At 37.0% G+C, this 21,093-nt stretch overlaps 1 protein-coding gene across 1 annotated transcript; it reads right to left on the bottom strand.

The window, feature by feature from the left end:
- Positions 1-6,035: 6,035 nt before the first annotated feature.
- On the bottom strand, positions 6,036-20,641 carry RSL24D1 (ribosomal L24 domain containing 1). The gene is made up of 6 exons (XM_082733848.1): positions 20,472-20,641; positions 16,520-16,633; positions 14,169-14,241; positions 9,362-9,425; positions 7,634-7,719; positions 6,036-6,443 (listed from the first exon to the last, which is right to left on the bottom strand). The coding sequence occupies exons 1-6, from the start codon at positions 20,550-20,552 to the stop codon at positions 6,370-6,372; spliced, it is 492 nt and encodes a 163-aa protein (XP_082589974.1). The 5' UTR covers positions 20,553-20,641; the 3' UTR covers positions 6,036-6,369.
- Positions 20,642-21,093: the final 452 nt, after the last annotated feature.

Below are 21,093 nucleotides of genomic sequence, written 5' to 3'. Positions count from 1 at the left end.
AGTTTTTATTTCTGGTCTAATTTTATTGCTGGTAACTGGTCTGTTCAAATTTTCTATTTCTTCCCAACTGTTTTGGAACATTGTATGTTCCTAGGAATTTATCCATAACTTCTAGGTTATCCAATTTGTTGGCAAATAATTTTTATAATATTCTCTTATAATCCTTTGTATTTCTGTGGTGTTGGTTATTTCTCCTCCCTCCCAGCTGATTTTAAGGCCTCTTCTTGCTAAATCTGGCTAGAAATTTATCAATTTTGCTTGTGTTTTCAAAGAACTCCTGATTTCATTGATCTTTTCTATTTTTTTCTCTATTTCACTTATTTTTGTTCTAATTTTAGTTCTTTTCTTCTACTAACTTTAGTCTGTTTGTTCTGTTCTAGCACCCTTACATGTGAGATCAGGTTGGCTGAGATTCTTGTTTCTAGAGGTAGAGTTGAATGACTATAAATCTCTCTTAGAACTACTTTTATTGTGTCCCAAAAATTTTGGACGATTTGTTTTTATTGTCTCCATGCGTTTTTATTTATTTCCTGATTCTATCTTGTTTAGCCTCCATATATGTGTTCTTTCCAGATATTTTCTTGTAATTTCTAGTTTCCTAGTAGATTGGGAAAGATGCTTGATATAATTCCAGTCTTCTTACATTTATTGAGCCATGTTTTGTGGCCTAATATGTGATCTATCCTGGATGTTCCATGTGCATTTGAAAAGAATGTATATTGTTTCTGTATTAAATGTACTATATACATGTTAGGTCCATCTCATCAAATAGGTTATTCAAAGCCACTATTTCCTTGTTGCTTTTCTGTGTGTATAATCTGGTGTATAAGCGGGGGGTTTAAACCTATTATTGTATTACTGTTAATTCTCTCTCTACTAATATTTATGTATTTAAATATTGTTTTGTTAGGTGAATAGATATTTACAAGTGAAACAGCCTCTTCTTGAATTGACCCCTTTATCATTATGCAGTGCCCTTCGTTTTTTGGGGTTTTTTTGCTACAGACTTTGTTTCGAAGTCTTTTTTCTGATAGAAGTATTGCTACCCATTTGGCCAATGTGTAGTCACTTCGCTAGCTTCCGGATTTTTTTCAGCAATAATTGCTTTGTATCTAACTATACCTTGTGTGTCCATGGAAGGAATAAAATTCAAGAGGCTCCTATGCTGCCATCTTGGTCAGCCATCACCTGATAGCTTGTTAAAAATACTAATTTTTTTAAGACTGTAAGTTTCAAAAACATTTCTTTAGATCTGCTGTCTTAATTACACAAAAGCTGGGATAGATGATCACCTGTCAGTCCTGGAAGAACTGGTAAGAAAAAGGATCCATTCTAGTCACAAAATAAAAAACTACTTCATAACAAGCTATCCGATTCTCCAGAACACCTTCTTTTACTGTTAGATTTTTTTTTTCCTTGAATGAATAAACACTGAGCACCAACTGTGTCCAGGCAACATACTAGATGCTGTTTAGGATATCAGCTAGTGACTAAGTCAGACTGAGCTTAATTCTAAGCTCTGCTAGTTGTGACATGGAGCAAGCTATTCAATTTCTTTTAACGTCATGTTCCAGATCTGCAAAATCAGGACTGACCTAAAGGGCTGTGAGTATTCTAAAATACTATATGCACTATACCTGGCTACAGTAACTGGCATTAGATTCTTACAACTCTGGAAGTAGGTGGTACTACATTAGGTGATACTATATATTTGCAAATGTATGAGCAATAGTACTAAGAGGTTGTGACCTCTCCTTTGAGATGTTTTCTCCTGCACAATTTTTATTTCCATTAAAAATGTGGGAAACTGTACTACTGCAAAGTCAAAAGCTACTAGCCCTGGTGTTTGGCAGTATGAAGAATCAGAGCACTGAAGAGAACTCTCAACAATACAAGGTACACACCTATAGTTTAACAAAGTATGTTGCATTATCCTTTTAAATGGCAAATCCTTTTAATCAGGTGAGCTGTCTTTTATACTTGCTAACTCCCTACCCTCCATTCCTTGCTTTCAGAAGAGGAAATATGGGAGTACCCATCTGGCTCAGTTGGTTAATTGTCTGACTCTTGATTTTGGCTCAAGTCATGATCTCAGGGTCCTGTTATCAAGCCCCAGATTGGACATCACACTCAGCGGGGAGTCTGCTTAAGGATTCTGTCTCTCCTCCTCCCCCTCTCCCTATTTGGGTGTACTCTCTAAAACTTAAAAAAAAAAAAAAAAAAAAAGAAAGAAAGAAAAAAAGAAAGGAAGGAAATACCCAAGTCTCATTAGATTTACACTAGAAAATTGTGTAGAGTAACTCAGACTAGAAAGGCTTACTTCACTGGTGTTCCTAAGGCGTCTCATGGCTTGGCAGCAAACTAATTATCTATCATTTTATTGTAACGTATTAAAGCAAGCATTTAAAAGAACTGAAAACTGAGTTCCTCAAAAATACTAAAGAACCTGTCCCTTGTATTTTTTGGTTGGTTAACATTCTTTAGGTATTAACCAGTTCTTCCCAATTCATTGTCATTATTTCTATTTTTATACTTTGTGGCTCCTGAAGTATTTCTTCCTCAGCAAAGCAAAGTACAGGCAAAACTTCTTTAAGGACCTTGCCATACATACCAGCTTATGCTTAATCCTTCCTGAGATTTCTTGATGTATAAATGCACCAGCCAAACCAGGAAATGCAGGTTGATCTATCACCACTAAACAAGTAGACATAAGCAAAATCCGGTAGGCAACCTAAAGAAAACATTGTTCCTCACCAAGTCTCCAAACAATGCAGATCTGACTAATACGGTCAAAAAATGCTTCCTTTCTTAATGTAGTTCACTGCTGGTAATTTATTCTTTTTATCTTTCAAGTTACTGGTTATTTAAAAAATAAACTTCAGTAAAGCTAGTACATGGCTACACACTTACCGTTTATCTTCCATGCACCAGGGACCTAGTATGTGCCTGCGATAAGATAACCATCCCTCTACCCTTGGAGATCATGATAGTAGTGGGCTGCCTGGGTTTGCTGCAGGATGGAGATATGTATTAGTCAAGATTTTTTATCACAAACGTTGAAAAAGGAATCTACTGGCAAGCATAGGGCCGCCACAGAATGAGGCATTACAGAATGATATCCAGTAACTGGTACCATAGGGAAGGTTGTATGGTAGAAATACCGTCTTCGGTCCCCACATGACACCTTCAATTAAGATATAAAACCCAGGGAATATTTTGGAGCAGAATAGCTCAAACCCGAGGCTCAAGTAGTAGCACCAGAATGTACAGATTTTTACATTCAGAACATAAGAATACATTCTTAAGCAAAAGGTCACTTCCTTAAAAAGAAATTCATCAATAGACACAACTGATTCAAATCAACATGAGGCTAATGATATTGAATATAAAGACATGCAGGGCAAAATCTGAGTTGCCTTTTCAATTTTGTTACATATCAATAAAGGAATACGGATTTTTGGAAAATTCTTCCTATAGACTTTGAAATTGTGTTCTTTTTTGATACCAATTTTCCCCTTATCAACACTTTTAATACAGCAAGCTACAGTGTTAATTTTTACAAGGTAGTCTTCATTCAATATTAGAATTTACATTATAAATATTTGTGAAGTCTGATGTCTTTTTTCAATCTCCATTTAAAATGTAAGCTAAGGGACAAGTAAGTCCCTTTATAGAAGTTAGCCCTTAAAATAGTGGGTGACAATTCACTGTTCACACTACTAGCTGACAACGAAGAAATGTATTGCCCTTCCCAACCTTCGTAACAGAGAATGGGGAGTAAGATGCTCTTAATAAGTGAATTTTCTAAGTGACATTAAAAGCTAAAACTAATGTTTTAAACTCTATGCAACCCTGTCTGCACTGTAATTAGTCCACAAATTCAATTTAGCTATATTTACCCCCAAACACTAATATCCTCCACCTTTGTCCTGAGGCAAAGCCCACTGCTGTGAGTTTTGTGTGGTCACATAGCCAATCCTAAGAGCTAACATTTTAACACTTGCCACTATGGTAGTGACTTTGATAAAACTATTTTACAATATTACCTAATTGGGTCCTCATATAAAAATCCTCAGGTTAGTCATATTATCATTTCCATTTTTCCAATCAAGAAATTAAGGCACAGTCAAGTTGAGCATCATTCAAGTAACTTATAGTCCTCTCTCACAGCCATCAGCGGGACTTGTAAAGACTGGATCTGAGACTCTGGATAAATTCTTTTTAGACACTGGCACTTGGATGAATACAAATTGCTACCTCCTCCATCTTCTATGTGATAAAGAGGCAAGTTACCTAAAACTGTTGGCATCTATAAAAATAGAGTGCTACTTCACAGGGTGTTAGGAAATAGGTCAGTCCTTACAGAACTTCTTTCTACCAGATAAACATCTTTCAAAGTTTTTTTTTTTTAAGGTTTCCTATTTTTAAGAAATGAGATTTAATAAGTTTCCTTTAAGTATACTATACAACCAATAAGGGGCTGAACTCAAGACCCTGACATCATGAGTTGCATGCTCTATTGACTGAACCAGCCAAGTGCCCCTTAATGTTTCTTTTTGCTACCCTACAGGGTTTTGTAAGGCAAGTGTGTAAGGAAATTCTTTCCAATGACTGCCAGTGTTTTATTACCCTAAAGCAATTAGAGAACATTAAAGTTCTGTGTATCAAGTGCCTGGAAAATTTTATGCTTTTCTATTACACTAACTGTCCAGCAGAGGTCTCAATCAGACAAATAGAAACAACAGTACTGTACCAGGCCCCTTCTTAGGCAACATTTTTAAGGGACAACTCAGGGGGTACCTGGGGGGCTCAGTGGGTTAAAGCCTCTGCCTTTGGCTCAGGTCATGATCCCAGGGTCCTGGGATCTCGAGCCCCGCATCAGGCTCTCTGCTCTGCGGAGAGCCTGCTTCCTCCCCTCTCTTCCTGCCTGCCTCTCTGCCTACTTGTGATCTGTCAAATAAATAAATAAAATCTTTAAAAAAAAAAAAAAAAGGTGGGGGGACAACTCAGTGATCCAACCAAGTTTAGAGAGTTGCAGGGGGTAACACTGTGGCATCTGCATCCATAGTTTATAATGATACCTGGGGTCTCAAAATACTATGAATTCCTGACAGTTAATAGAACAGTCTGGATGTTAAACTTGAGATGCCATGTCAGTTCTTCCTTTTAGCTCAATTTCCCATATTGATGGACTTAAGGCAACAGTTTGCTAACTAACAAGGTAGGAAATCTAACAGGAGGTAATCTTAAATATGTCTATAGTAAAGCAAACATACATCTATGGAGTGAGAACTTCAAATAATTTAACAAGTCTTTGATTTCTTACATTATTTCCCCTATAGAACCCTATGATTATAATTTATTCTAAGTTCTGTCCTCAAAAAACAATACAACTGAGTTACTATCTTTAAAGTTGCATATAATGTAGAAATATAAAAACATTACATATCCAGAATATATTTTTAATTAAAAATGTATCTATTTCAGTAGTATGTAGGAGTGAGGGAATTATTTTCTTCCCACTAATACTTTCTTTTTTACGTTTTTCTAAACGAAAAACTTGCAGTTATGTTGGAAAAAAAGGATCTTATGTGCAAATAATTTGTGATGCTAAAACCCTAAATTCTATTTTCCAAGAGCAATTAGGAGCTTTATAAAAGAAAGCCACATGATATATCTTAAAAGACACTGCAATTCCTCTGCTTTTAAATCATTGCTATGCTGGAAAAATAGATTTGGTTCTATCAGTAAGCTCAGAATTAAGTATTCTCCAAAGTGGAAAGTATACAGTGTCACTTCAGGAGCACACTATTCAGCTATCACCCCCAGCATTAAGAGCTGTCTATCAAAACAGTTAAAGCAGGTCAACACAGTCCAACATAATAAAGTTTCAATATGTGAGGCCAATATGCTCTTCTAAGATGCTAAGAAACCAAAACAAATACTGAAATCAAAAGATTACTTACAGCTAATTATCATACAGGTTTAGTTCTTTGTTGTAAGCCCCCTTTCCATAATATTAATAAAGGGAATACTTTACTGCAAAGAAAATTTATTTTACATATTGCTAACCATGAATTCTGTTGTTCATTCACATAAATCTGCCTAGTACCACTATCCAAATAGCAGGACCATTTTATGTCCACATTTGTATTTACAAGGAGAATTTGCATGACTTACATAAATATAACTCTCAGTAGGTTTAACATGGAGATGCAATCTAACAGCCATAATGATAGCAATGTAGGAGAGGTGTATTTTTAATTACCTCTCATTTGAGTGACCTTATTTAAAATATAAATTGATAACTTAGAAGTTCCTGGTCTCCTAAAGAGATTTTCAAAAACACTTAAAGAAACAGTGAGATTTTTAAGAAACATCCTCCATGTCCACATCCTGTTGTAATTTCTGCACCATTTTTTCTTCCAGCTGCTTTCCTTTGCCTGTAAAAAAAAAAAAAAAAAAAAAAAAAAAACCAATTCAATGTGACCTTCCCAAACTTATACCAATACTTAATAAAGGATCTTAGATGTCTTAGATGTTAAGAAATTTAAGAATAGTAACTAAACTTACACAGGTCTTACAATCTGCCATGCATAAAGTAAGTATTTCATACACCCTCCTAACAACCTGCATTTTAAATGAGGGAACAGAAACCCAGAGACAGATGAAATTGTACCAAATCACTAAGTAAGCCCATTAAGTCAAAGAGCTAGGATTGGAATCCTGGCCCTCTGGATCCAAAGTCCCTGCTTTTAACACTACTTATATACCCTCAGAGTGTTACCTAAAAAGTTAAATAACAGTTCATTCCTGTTGTTTGGGGGTCAATTCATATTGCTTATACATGAAATAATGCTCCAGAATTTTGTCTATTTTGTTTTAATAAAATTTGGTACAAAAATTAATCTATTTAACCTATTCAACATGCAGTTTCAGAATTTGACCTTTACTAAAAAGTTTAGGCAGGGAATCATTCAGGAATCAACTCTTCAACTAAATCTCACCAAAAATTTCCTCCTTTCAGGTAATCTGCATAAGTAAATTATGTAACAGATGGTATCTGGTGCCTGCTGAGTAAAAACTGGTTTTCCAGCACCTCACAAAAGAAACTATGCACACAAACGACTGCCCAGGTGGATGACCACAGGCAAGTTACATAAACACACAAAAAAGGTTTTAACACAAAACAGCAGTTCTCAAATTTGAGTATCAAAATCAGTGTCAGAACCCAGAGAGCTACAAAGGAACAGAAGCTCAGACTCAAAAGGCCTGGGCCTCCATATTTATAAATTTCCCCAATTAATTCCCATTCCAACCAAAGTTAGAAAACCACTCCTATAAAACAGTGTTCTTAATAAAAACAAATAGAAGCAAAGTCTATGAAATTGTTACTTGAATCTTTGGACTAGCTTATGAATTATGATTCTATGAAGAAAAAAAACACCATATGCAATAAAATTGGAACTGGGAAATACAATGTGTAAATCATATTTTTAAAAACCAAGTTGTATCATAAATCAGGTATTTACATAAAAAAAAAAAAAAGCTGATACTCATTTACATGCACTGCAACAATGTAGATTTTTCATCTCTCTACTGAAAGAGAACTCCTGTGTAATATAGTACTTACCTGCAAGAGGGGCCCGGATAAGATGAATGTTTTGCTTGACTTCTTTGATGTCCTGAACTTTCTGTAATTCTTTATTTTTCTTTAATCTAGGATAAAACATATCAAAGCCAAAATTTCAGTTACATTAACTTCTATAAATGATATTAATAATTTATAAAAATAAATTTTATTAGCCACACAGATAAGCAATGAGAACTCAAAATTCTTTTCTAGTTCCTAATAAGCATATCAAATCAGGATTTCTACACTACCAACTTGTTCAATGATTACATCCCTAGTACTGAGTTGGGGATAAAGTGGAGATTAATATATATAAATTGCTGAGTGAATGAAGAAATGTGATTGAAAGAAAGAATTAAATCTCAGACATCAATGTCTATTATACAAATAAAATGCCTAGATCTTTTCTCCTCAAACTGAGAATACACTGTTACCTCATTTTTTTTAAGTCAGTAATTAAAAGAACACAAAACACGTAAAACATTCATTTTAGACAAGCTAACAGTCTTTCTCAAACATTTAGGCTCCCTTTTTGTAACAATTCATAGTGATGAGATAAAAAATAAGTAAATCTACTTTAAAAGAAAGACCAATTCTAGGCTGGGGCCAGGAAAGTGTAAGATGAGGCCACATCTTGTTAGCCATAAAGAAAGCACCCAAAAAAGATGAGGAATTGTCAAGATGACATGGAAGCCTGCCTGAAGGAATTCCCACTGGCCAATCTGGAGCACTTGGAACATCAAAATAAATAATGACAAATAATTATAAACCACTGAATACCATAAGAATCAATAAATACACACAGATCTATGAATAAACAATAAAGGAGTACATTTTGAACTTGTAAAAGAGAGAAGTTCTTTTACATGGGAAAGCCAACTAATAAGTGTAGAAGAAATTACTGAATTGGAAAAATCACCATTTAGCAACAATCACTATAATAACAGATTCAGACAAGGTTCCACTGGATGCTAACACCAGTCTGGTAGGCACCAGTTTGAGAAATAAGGGACTCTTTGCAGAGTGTCAAAATATTCCCCTAAGATATGTACTGATTAAAAAGGAGGGGAAAACTTTCCCTTGGAGAAAACTGGCAGATAACCCTTAAAAACTGGCAGATCAGTCACTTGGGATAACATGTGCCTCCTAATATGTAGGTCTTTCTTAGGTATCATTCCTATGATATTCTGGCCAAAAGTACCTAACCTGAATCTAATCTTGAAGCAAACATTAGACAACCACAAACAGAGGAAAAGTCTATTACAATAACTGACCTGTATTCTTCAAAAATATCAATGTCATTTAAGACAAAGATGAGAAAGTGTCCAGGTAAAAGGAGCTTGAGGAGATATTACCATTAAATGCAATGAAAGATCCAGGATTGTCTGCTGCTATAAAGAACATGACTAGAACTGCTCAAATCTAAATAATGTCTGTAGGTTATATAACAGTATTGCTGAATATTAATTTCCTGATCTTGGTAACTATACTACAGTTATAGAAGAACATGTTCTTATGTTAAGAATATATACATTGAAATATCCTCAGGAAAAGGGCATCATGTTTTCAACTTACCATAGAGACAAGATACAGTAAAGAATATACAAAAGTTCTTTACAATATTCTTAATTTTCTGAGGTTACATGAAAACAAAAAGTGGAAAAAAAAATCTCTGGATTTCTAGTAGTAATTATTTTTCCAAGAGTTACCTGATACATATATTCATACCTGTTCATTATAAATTTAGCTTGGCGCTTCTGTTTGATCTCTTCAACTCTCTTCATTGCATCAACTACAAAAAAAATTTGTTAAGAGTTAGCAAATTTTTGCATATCCAAGCAAAAGCTTTAATGATCACTCCCCTTTATTCCCATTTAGAAATGTATTAAATAAAAAACTCATTGTAAAAACAATCCCTACTAAAATAGCTAAAGAAGGTAAATACTCTTGGCTGAAATAACTGTTAACTATCTTTCACAAATAAATCTCTATTTTTGTTTTATAAAAGCCTTTACTGCTACTAAGTTTTCCTTTGACTTTAAACCAGCCCAATGCTTCTCACACTTTACAGAGAATGGATTAATGGCAACTAATCCCTTCTTAGTTTGTCCTCTCCATTAATAAAAGCACCATTCTGGGCATAAATACTATTTCTCTAAGTGCCTGGGAAATGATCTGCACAGGACGAACATTGACAGAATAAACCAATCATTTTAGCATGTTCCCAACCACTAAACTCCAACTGTTCTGGGAATTGTGTAGTGGAGCTGAATCCAAATATGCTCTAGAATCTATACCAGCACAAAGAGAACCCACACATATAATTTTAAGTTTTCTGGCAGCCACATCAGAAAATAAAAAAGGAACAGGTCAAAATCTAATAAAAGATTTTGTTTAACCAACATATCCAAAATACTGTCATTTCAACATAGTATAATTACTGAGGTTATTTTATGCTTGTTTTCCTCTGATGTCTTCAAAAGCTATGTATTTTACATTTACAGCAAATCTGGATTTAGACTAACCACATTTTAAGTGCTCAGCAGCCCCTGTGGCTGCCATATTGGGCAAAACACTCCCAATCTAATTTCTTGAAGTCTATGGATCTGAAGAGGAGGCAGGATATTCACATAATCTTAAAATATCTCCACAAAATATACTTATTAATTACAAAGGATAAAATACTAACTTTACAGTGAAGAAATGTACCAGAGGCCACCTTAACCAAGGATCAAAGTTAACATGGACAGAAATAGGACCCCAATGGATAACATATGCCTCCATATGGCAGGAGATAATGATAAGAACTCAGCATCACATCTATGGTATTCTTACCAAATGTACACTACCCAAATCTAACCTTGAGGCAGTATCAAACAAATGCCAATTAAGGGATTTTTTTTTTTAAAAGATTTTATTATTTATTTATCGGGGGGGGGGGGGGGAGGGGAGTGAGCACAGGCAGACAGAGGCAGAGGGAGAAGCAGGCTCCCTGCCGAGCAAGGAGCCGGATGTGGGACTCCATCCCAGGACGCTGGGATCATGACCTGAGCCGAAGGCAGCTGCTTAACCAACTGAGCCACCCAGGCGTCCCCAATTAAGGGATTTTTATACCAAATGCGTGACTCATACTCTTCAAAACTATGAATGTCATGAGATATCAAAACTCACAAAATATTAAAAATTGGAAGAGAAAAATAACACATGTACTATTCTTACACAGGTCTGAGAGTAAATGATAATACTATATCAATGCTAATTTATTGATTTTAATGACTATGGTTCTATATGAGAATGTTCTATTTTTTAGGAAATATTATATTTTTATAGTTCTATTAAACCACTCAGGGATAAAAACATTATGTATTGTCAAGTGCCCATTATGTATATAATTTAAGTTCAGAAAATTACAGAAGGAAAGGGAGAGAGAGAATAGGTAAATTTAGTAAAAATGTTATTTGAGGAATCTGGACAAAGGAATTCTTCATCTTTTCTGTTGTCTAAAATTAACTCAAAATAAAAACATTTAAGTGTAGGATGCCTGAGTAGCTAAGTCAGTTAAGCATCTGCCTTTGGCTCGTGTCATGATCTCAGGGTTCTGAGATCAAGCCCCACAGCAGGCTCCCTCCTCGATAGGGAACCTGCTTCTCCCTCTCCCTCTGTCCCTCCTCGCCCCCCACTTGTACTCACTTGCTAATAAATAAAATCTTTAAACAAACAAAAACAAATACACATTTAAGTGTAATATACTTTAAAGTGTATTACTTAATACACATTTAAGTATAATCCAGGGTCCAGCAACATTGGCATTATCTGAGAGCTTGTTAGAAATGCAGAATCTTGGGCTCCACCCAGACATGCTGTATCACAATCTGCATTTGCCCAGACGGCCCCATGGGGGCACTGGTATTAAGAGGATGCTTCTATGAATAGTCTAAGACAAAGTCAACTCTACATCTGCACATGCCAGATATACAACTAAATATACAACTAAATATGCCAGATATACAATTCTTTCTTTCTTTGCCTTTCAACAGAAATTGATTAAGGCTAAGTTCTAGTAATCAAAAGTATTTCTATACCTTACAGTTACTCAGAAGCAAAATAAAAACACAGAAGTGGCAGGTAAATACTTTCCAAACAGTAAGACACTACATTTCCAAATATTCCATAAAACTGAAAAATTTTAAATGTAAGAAGCACCTGATACTAAAAACTTGATCTGAAATACAGAGACATAAGGGATAAAATACAAACTATTCCTACTAGTATTCTTGTTTTGGAAGTTCTCCTACTATTGACATCAGCATCTTAACAAAGGCTGCTCAGTCCCTACCTTGACACAATTTAAAAATGTAAATAATGAATATAAAATTATTGCCAACAGATTAGCTTACAGACCTATGATACTGAAATAGGGGTTGTGGGAAATCAAATCTGAGGAGGCTATCTTGAAATAGTAACAAAAAAGAAAAGGCCAAAATAAAACTCAATGGGATATAGAAATGCTTTAGGACCTTCTAAAAATGTCCTTGACAAGTTTTGCCTTTTAGAAACACTGTAAGAATTCGTATCAAAAATGTGTGGTGACAGATGTTAATTAGATTTACTGTGATCATTTCAAAATATATGCAAACATCAAATCATTACATTGTATACCTGAAATGAATGTTATATGTCAATTATATCTCAATTAAAATAAAAGAATCCTATTAATCTCTTCTGAAATCCTTGAGTTTGAATCCATTATTTAGCAAATAAACCTAGTAAAATCCACTGCTCTTCAGAAATTAACTCTTCCTCTAATTACAAAACAGAAGGAATGACTTTATTTAAAATAACAAAATGCCAAGAAGCAAAAATACTTAAGGCCATGTGGAAAAGGCAATTCCAAAACTGGACTCTGAAATCTCCACATGGTCCAGAAAGATAATAATCTTTTAGAGGGTGGCAAGTACTACCACAAAGCCCCTAATTTTTCAATTCCTCCCCCAAAGTGGGCTGTGACTGGGCAACTGCCTATGAACCATTCAAAGCCCCTAATTTTTCAATTCCTCCCCCAAAGTGGGCTGTGACTGGGCAACTGCCTATGAACCATTCAAATCTGATAAGATCGGGGCACCTGGGTGGCTCAGTTGCTTAACTGTATGCCTCCAGCTCAAGTCATGATCCCAGGGCTCTAAGATCAAGCCCTGCACTGGGGATGGGGGGTGGGGGGATGGAAATCCCTGCTCAGCAGGGAGCCTGCTTCACCCTCTCCCACCTCCCCTCCAACACTGTGCTCTCTGGCTCTATCTCTCCATCAAATAAATAAATAAAATCTTATTAAAAAAAAAATTGGCAAAGTCCACAGGACTCTGAGCCCTGGGAACCTCTAATTAACAAAACCAACTATATCACCGCTACACCCAAGACTAGAAATGGCTAAAGATTGCATAAGACAGCTGTAGGGAAAAAAAAAAGTCAAAGCCAAGGGCCTCAAACATACACATAGGGGCATCTACAAGCTAGCTTAAGGAATTTGGTTTTACAACATATGGGATTTTTTTTTTTCATTAGTGTCTGCTTCGTTTGGAAAAATGAAAAAGACAAAGACTAGTTATCCTTGCTTTTAACTTCAGTAGTCTATAGCTTGATTTATACCTAAGTCATGCACTTAGAAGTCCTCTTAGGAAATATAATTACCACCTTAGTACTGTACTTTTCAATTTTACAGAAGCATTACATTTTATAAGGTATACAGAATATAATGTTTATAACCCTAAACCAAATTATTTAAACATGTAAAGTATCTTAGGTTTTGTGTATATTTTACCTATGCCACACCCCAAAAAAAGTATTCTCCACCTCTAGTCTCAGATTTTTTTTTTTAAGATTTTATTTATTTATTTGACGACAGAGATCACAAGTAGATAGAGAGGCAGGCAGAGAGAGAGGAGGAAACAGGCTCCCTGCTGAGCAGAGAGCCCTATGCAGGGCTCAACCTAGGACCCTGGGATCATGACCTGAGCTGAAGGCAGAGGCTTTAACCCACTGAGCCACCTAGGCGCCCCTCTATTCTCAGATTTTTAAATCTTTTTATATCTTTGTATAGACACTCCAAATAATATAAAATCTAACAATTACATTTTTAAAAATATTTTGTTTATTTATTTTAGAGAGGAGTGAGCAGGGGGAGGAGCAGAGGGAGAGAACCTCCAGCAGACTGCACACTGAATGCAGAGCCCAACACAGGGCTCCAAACTACGACCCTGAGATCATGACCCGAGTTGAAACCAAGAGTCAGATGCTTAAAGGACTGAATCACCCAGGAGCCCTTACATTATGTTTATAATGGACACATCAGCCAATTCTGAAAAGGATTTGGGGCAGCTTATCATAAAAGATGCAAGTACAACAGAACCATTAAAATGAGGAAAAGAATAAAAGCCAACCAATGAAAAGAAAATTAATATTTAAATATTAAACATTAAATTCAAAGTACTATCCCAAAACAGTCTCTCCTCAAAATTCCTGGTAATTTTTTGTGACTTACTAGTTTTATTCCATAACTCTCGCTGGTATTTGACAGGTTCATTTCTACGTTTTTCAAATTCAAATGAATTATCCTGTAAGAAAAGGAAAAATATGGTTCTAAGAGAGATACAAAAGGAAGCATTTCTTAAAAACTTCTCTTCGTCACAAGAGTTGTGTTTCAAATCATAGACACATATTAAGATTTCCCAGGGTGACCCTAGCAAATGCCAAGTTTTCATACTACTTCTCCTTTACACACTAGATGTACAAGACAGCACTACTGAAAGCATCAATCAATATACAAGTGATTTTTAAGAAGACAAGAGAAGGAGGGTACCAGCCCCATCCTTCAGAAGGTCATATAACAATCATGAAGATTTCAAACAAACTGAAGAGGCTTCCCTAATTTCCCATTCCAAGATAAGACAGACTCACAGGCAGAAAACTTTCTGTTAGGTTGAACCATATGTGTAAAACTACACATCTTCAAATAAATGTGGTGCTGCTCTGCATGACAAAATTTTCTCCCAGAAATTTTTCAGGCCCTCTCTAAATGTAGTTTGTATTTTGACAGCTAATAAACCCTACTTACCTCAAAACATGTGAAACTATTTTAGAGAAACACTACAAATTTCTTAGAAAAACTGCAGGTCTATTTCTTAGTTTTCAAATCTATCTGAGATAGGCAAATGGAACAGCACTAATTCTGTATTTACCTATTTCATTTACATATACACGACCTGTTCAATCACAATAACCTCAGCAAGGACAAGGCAACTAACTGGTCACCAGCAAATGACTGTGACTGGCATCCTTTCTTCTCTCATGAAGTTGTCACTTGCATTTGAAGTGCTGTTTATTCTCATCCATACCGGAAATTATTTTTGTGACAATAATTGTGAATTGGCTTTGCACCTTGTCAAAAAATATTCTTCTCATTCACTGAAAATGAAGCCAGGAAGGGTCTTCATAGCAACTGCATAGAGACTGCCCTTAGGAACCCTCACACACTGTTGGTGAGAATGCAAGTTGGTGCAGCCACTTTAAAAAACAGCATGGAGATTCTTCAAAAAGTTAAAAATAGAGCTACCCTATGATCCAGCAATTGTATTACTGGGTATTTACCCCAAAGATACAGATGTAGTGAAAAGAAGGGCCACATGCACCCAATGTTCACAGAATGTCCATAATCGCCAAACTGTGGAAGGAGTCAAGATGCCCTTCCACAGACAAATGGATAAAGAAGATGTGGTCCATATATACAATAGAATATTACTCAATCAATAGGACGAATACCCACCATTTGCATCAACATGGATGGAACAGGAGGAGACTATGCTAAGTGAGTAAGTTAAGCAGAAAAAGACAATTACACGGTTTCACTTTTATTTGGAACATAAGGAATAGTATGGAAGACATTAGGAGAAGGAAGGGAAAAATGAAGGGGGGTGGAAATCAGAGGGAGAGACAAACCATAAGACTATATACTGCGGGAAACAAACTGAGGGTTTCAGAGGAGAGGTGGGAGGGGAGTGGGTGAGCCCGCTAATGGGTATTAAGGAGGGCACAGACTCCATGGAGCACTGGGTGCTATACACAAACAATGAATCATGAAGCACTATATCAAAAACTAGTGATGTACTTACGGGGACTAATATAACATAATAAAAAAAGAAAGAAAGAAAGAGAAACTGCCCTTAAAGGAGTAGATAGGTGGGAAAGAGGAAGTCATGGAGGGCAGAACAGTTTAAAGATCTTCCTCCTTCAAAGGCAGCTTGCACAGCAGCTTTCACCTCCTCCTTTCATAGGGGTCAAATGTGGACAAGCTTCACCAGGCCCTTGAACCAACCCTGTAACAACCTAATGATGGACGCTCATGCGTGAAATTCCCTCACCCATGACTTCCCATTATTTCTCCTTCAACACACACTTCCCTGCTCTCAAAGTCCTGTAAGGAAATCCAGAAACTAACAAATGACTCTACAACAAATCTCATCAGAGCCCTCAATGGTATTAAGGAAATCCTTTAATCTGTTAGCTTCCTCTTAAAATCCTCCCGAGTAGTAATTTCCAATTTCACCCCAATCCATTTAAATTATTTTCCCTTTTGTGTGCAGGAACTAAAAAATGGTTTTTTGAGAATAAGGAAAAATCACTTCCATAAACTGAATTAGGAATTTTTTCCTTTAGAGAATTCTGCAGATTTATGGTTTTTAGGATGTTACAACATTATTACAATCGCCAAATACAAATAAATCACTCACCAATCTTGTCATAGAAAATCTTGTTATAGGTAAATTACATTTAATACCTAATAATAACCTTCCCATACCAAAGTTGGTAATTATACTGATAGCTAACTATACTCACCACTGTAAGCTCTTTACCAGCTGCTTTACGGAATGCTTTAGTCCACCTGACCTTGCGAGGATTCCGCTTCTTTTTAAAGTTTTTATGACACTTGGATTTACAGAATCTGAACACCTACAAAAAAAGTTAAAATACTGGAGTCAACATTAAGAATGTTTCTATCCTAGGATGTTATGCATGCCATAAAAACATAGTGCAAAGTCTGAGAAATGACAATGGTTCTAACAGTTCCTTCTACTTACACCACCATTTAAAAATAGGTGAGACATATAAGATTAACTGTACAATGAACTATTTTTTTTTACTATTATTTGACTATCAAATATCATCACAACTAATGGCTCAAGAGCCCCAAGTATATGGTAAAAAAATCACCAGTCATTTTTACAGATAACAATTAAAACCTTAAAATCATCATGAATAATAAGAATGGTTTCAAGGAAAGTCCTTTATTTAAATCCCTTCCTACTTAATAATAATTCTCAAATTTCACTTGCTATATACCTCAATGGGGGTGAAAACTTCAAACACCTATTCCAAAATCTTCTTTGGTTCTTTCCATCCTTTTTGTTAACAGCACAAAGTAATTTCAAAAAAGCAACTAACATTGGGTATAGATTTGTTTTCTAAAGTATTTACTCACAGGTCTACTAGGAAAGTTCTTCAATATTATAATTCTCTACCTTTATGCCAGAAGATATGACCCTTTATCAGTGCGAACTTATGATTTAATGATGCTTCAATGTGCCCCTGAAATGGCTTACTGGGACTCACTGGAAGTCTAAAATACATTATTTTATTACTTTTTAATGTCTTAGAACACACTGCAATTTGTACATCTAGAGGAAATCTGAAAAGAATAAGTACTACTTTGGAGTACTAGATCTTGACAAAAAAATCTTAAGTTTAATTATCCTACCTAGAAGATGTGGCTCATAAAAAAAAGTCAAAATGCGGTATAAACATTTCAAATTGTATGTACAGATCACAAACCTGTGTGTATATATCACAAGCCAAAATACTTTTCATGCTATGTACACTTTGTTCTATGGGGGAATTCAAAGCAGGTCCCTATACACAGTAGGACACAGTCTTCTTAGAACAGTATAATACTAGTTTAATCTGACCCAGGTCAGTACCTCCTAGAGAGGACAGAAGTCAAAACATATCTATATTGTTGAATTAGTTTCAAGGAATGGAAATATATGCATACAAGTGGATCTCCTAGAATATCCCACTATGAATTCACTATCAGTAAATTTTTTTTAGTATTTTCAGTCCAAAAGAATATTAACTTTTTAAGTAAAAGCCTCCTACATTTAATACCTTCTAGATAACTCCTTGACAAGTCCCCAATTCTGAGATATACCAAATGAGATGCCTGAACTCCTGGGTCTGCTCAATTCCAGAGCCAAGGAGAGTTACAGAGAAGTCTACTTGAACTCTATAGCTAATAGATGTTAACTTAAAAAGAACAAGGAAGTATCTGAAGAGAATGGAATCACTGGAGATGTGAAGCAAATTCAATCCACAAATAAGGTTCTACTATGTACCTGATATTATCAGGTGCTAGAGATACAAGAATAATTAAAATATGATACTCTACCATGAGAAGTTTAGGCTAGGATTATTAATAGTCTCGATTTACAAAGGAGACACTGAGATCAGGATAGGGCATACACAATACATACAATGATCATGTTTAAGTAACATGGAAATACAAAATAAGGGAGTGATTTAATCTATGGTGGGGTAAGTGATGGATGGATTGTGAGGCAAAACTTCATAGTCCTCTATCATCATCCTCAGTTTTCAACAAATGATCTAGTATTTCAGCTTCAAAGTTCTTCAACTCTTTCTTAAATTCCACTGACTGAACACTTATTAAGGACTCATTAAGAGCACATGTATTTTCTATGTTTGCAAAGCACATGAAAATAGGGGACATTAACACTAATTCTACCACTAAGAAGCTACCCAAGAAGCCTAAGAGGGGCAGTTAGAGAAAAAAGGCAGAAAAAAGAGTGGCTACAAAAATGACCAGTGCCTACTCTGGAACCAGAGTGGGATGGCAGAAAGAAAGCGAAGACCACTATACTCTGCACAGGCAGATCGATGGCCTCCTAACTAAATGAAAGGCGCAAAGATGATTCACACGTCTAGCAAAACTGTCTAGACATAGGGCAGTGGTATTAATTCAGAAAACAAAAAAGACCTGAGGTAATTAGGAATTCTTTCAACAGGCTCACTGCTGGTTACAGACAGAATCTCTGCATCGAGTGGAAAATTCAGACTAGAGCTAAAAAAAAAATACAGATTTGAGAATCATTAACACAGAAAAAATAAAAGAAAGAAAGAAAAGAAATATCTTCCTTAGTGCTTCAGGACCTCTGCTTCTTATATCACCAGCTAACTCTGATTGGGATCCACAGGTCTTCCGTAGAGTAAGATGGCTCCCAGCCAATTCTAACCCGTCCCTACTAGCAATACACACTTCCTCATCAATATGAATTTCCACTGTGTCTGCCAGATCAACACCAACTCTAGATAGCTCCCATGATCTGTTGTTTTAATTCCTATATCCACCTGAGAAGCAGTGCTGGACAAAAATCATAAAATTATGATGACCAGATCATCTACAAAGCCTCCGTGCCCACTGTGAATTAAATGCCAACCTAGCAACTATTTAGTTCGTTTCTATAAACTTTTTATCATGCTCCTGACAACAGATATTCAAAAGTCTTCCGCAAGTTCTTTCAAGTTCCCAAACCTAGCTTTGGTCCCACACTTTCCGCAGGAGCCCCTTGCTCCTAATTAGTGACGTTATCTTCCAGCTGTAAGAAATATACGGTGATGACATAGAATCTGTATTTCCTTAGCATATCAAAGTCACCTGTCTGGAATCCTAGATCCTCTTCTCCTCCCCACAAAGACACCAATTTAACAGACCTAGTGGAAATGAAGAATCTTTTTTTTTTTTCCCCCACAAGTGCCCAGTGATTCAGAAGCAAATAGGAGAGGTCGAATTCTGAGAAACAATGTATTAAATAAGCATAGAATGAGATTCATTCTGCTATAAGACAAATTCGTGTATCATTCACAAAGTCTTTCACAACCAGGCCTCGTAATTACGTTTATATTGTATGTTTATATACGTACCTTTATACCGTTATATTTTATGTTTATGTACGTACCTTTATACCGTTGTATTTTGTTTATGTACGTACCTTTTCGTATACAGACGTATACGTGTATTTATAGCCCTACCCCACGCCTCTATCACCATCTACACTCCATCCACTCACTTCCCTAGAGACTGCTTCGCAGCGCCTCTACTCAACCGTTCACTTTACTTCCACTTAGAATGCTCTCCTCACTTTTTTAGGCCAACATTCAAGACCCAGGATAAATGCCATCTCCTTTCTGAGCCTCTTCACATACGGCCCTCCCCAGGTCACCTGCGCCTTCGCAATACAGAACTACTACTAAGCTACAGGTAACAGTCCCATCAGCTTCGACACGTCACGGACATTCTCAAGTTGTATTCGTCTCTGTGGACACAGGCCTTCGTAATGAGGCTTGACTGGACATACATTCCACAAAGTCGGCTGAATTCAAGAACTTCGCTCACTCTCACTCTCAAGAGAGACCAAACAGCCCAAACACACCCCCGGACTCCCTTCGGCGCCGGCTCAAAGAACTGGGGAACCTCGCCGCCGCCGGCCTTGTCCAAAGCTGGGCTGCTGAAAGGGCTCGGTTCGGGACACCCACAAGGAGAAATGCCCTCAGGTCGAGGACGAGGCCAGAGCTCCTTGTAAAATCACCCTCTTGGGAGGGCAGCGCAGATAACCCGAACCAAACGCTCCGGGAGCAGGAGGCCCCGGCGCCGAGCCCGCCCCGCCTCACGCTCGCGGGAGCGTCGCACAGCGAGCGCTCGTCCCGGGCGTCTCACCTTGCAATCGTTGCGGACAAACATCATGCCGTGGCCGGGGTAAATAGGGCCCGAACAGAAATAACACTTCTCAATCCGCATGTTGAAACCGCGTGAGGGCCCACCGCCCAGACGCCGATCTTTAAGTGGAAGTGACGCAGCTGGGTCACAGGAAGTGATTCTCTTCAATACCCAACCCGGAAAAAGCGAGCGTCCTTCTTCCCTGAGCGCCCTGGGATGCTGTCCGAATGTGACGGCGCCACCCAGCGGCCGGGCAAGCAACAGCGCTGCCGTTTGGCGCAGGCGCAGAGCTGCAAAATTGGCCTCCTGACCCTCGCTTTTCGGGAGTGGAACGTGCTGCTCTTCTTTCTGAGCTGGCTTCCACGGCGCCTAGTACCCAAAACGTCATACCCTATAACATCAGCATTTACTCATATCTTATATGGTTTGTGCTTTATCCCCGGCTGACTCCACCCACTGGGACGCCTCTAAGAACTCCTTTCTCCGCTGCCTGCCCTTTTACCCGCCCGTGATTGACGTCCCCAGCGCAGCGGGGTCGCCAGCCGCACTGAGAACCTACTTCGGGCGTTAGGACCTACGCCTAGGGTTCCCTGAGGCTCAGAGAACATTACCAGCAGTTGTT

The sequence above is a fragment of the Mustela nivalis genome (genome assembly GCF_964662115.1).
Source record: "Mustela nivalis genome assembly, chromosome: 6".
NCBI classification, from domain to species: Eukaryota; Metazoa; Chordata; class Mammalia; order Carnivora; family Mustelidae; genus Mustela; species Mustela nivalis.
Note: the sequence above shows the minus strand (reverse complement) of the source record. Positions and strands in the feature narration are given on the sequence as shown.

Coding starts and splice junctions, on each gene's coding strand:
- RSL24D1 (XM_082733848.1), bottom strand. CDS start 20,552: ATGCGGATTGAGAAGTGTTATTTCTGTTCGGGCCCTATTTACCCCGGC. Junction 9,426..14,168: donor AGAGTTATGGAATAAAACTA/GTAAGTCACAAA, acceptor TTTTTTTTGTAG/TTGATGCAATGAAGAGAGTT. Junction 6,444..7,633: donor TATCCGGGCCCCTCTTGCAG/GTAAGTACTATA, acceptor TTTTTTTTACAG/GCAAAGGAAAGCAGCTGGAA.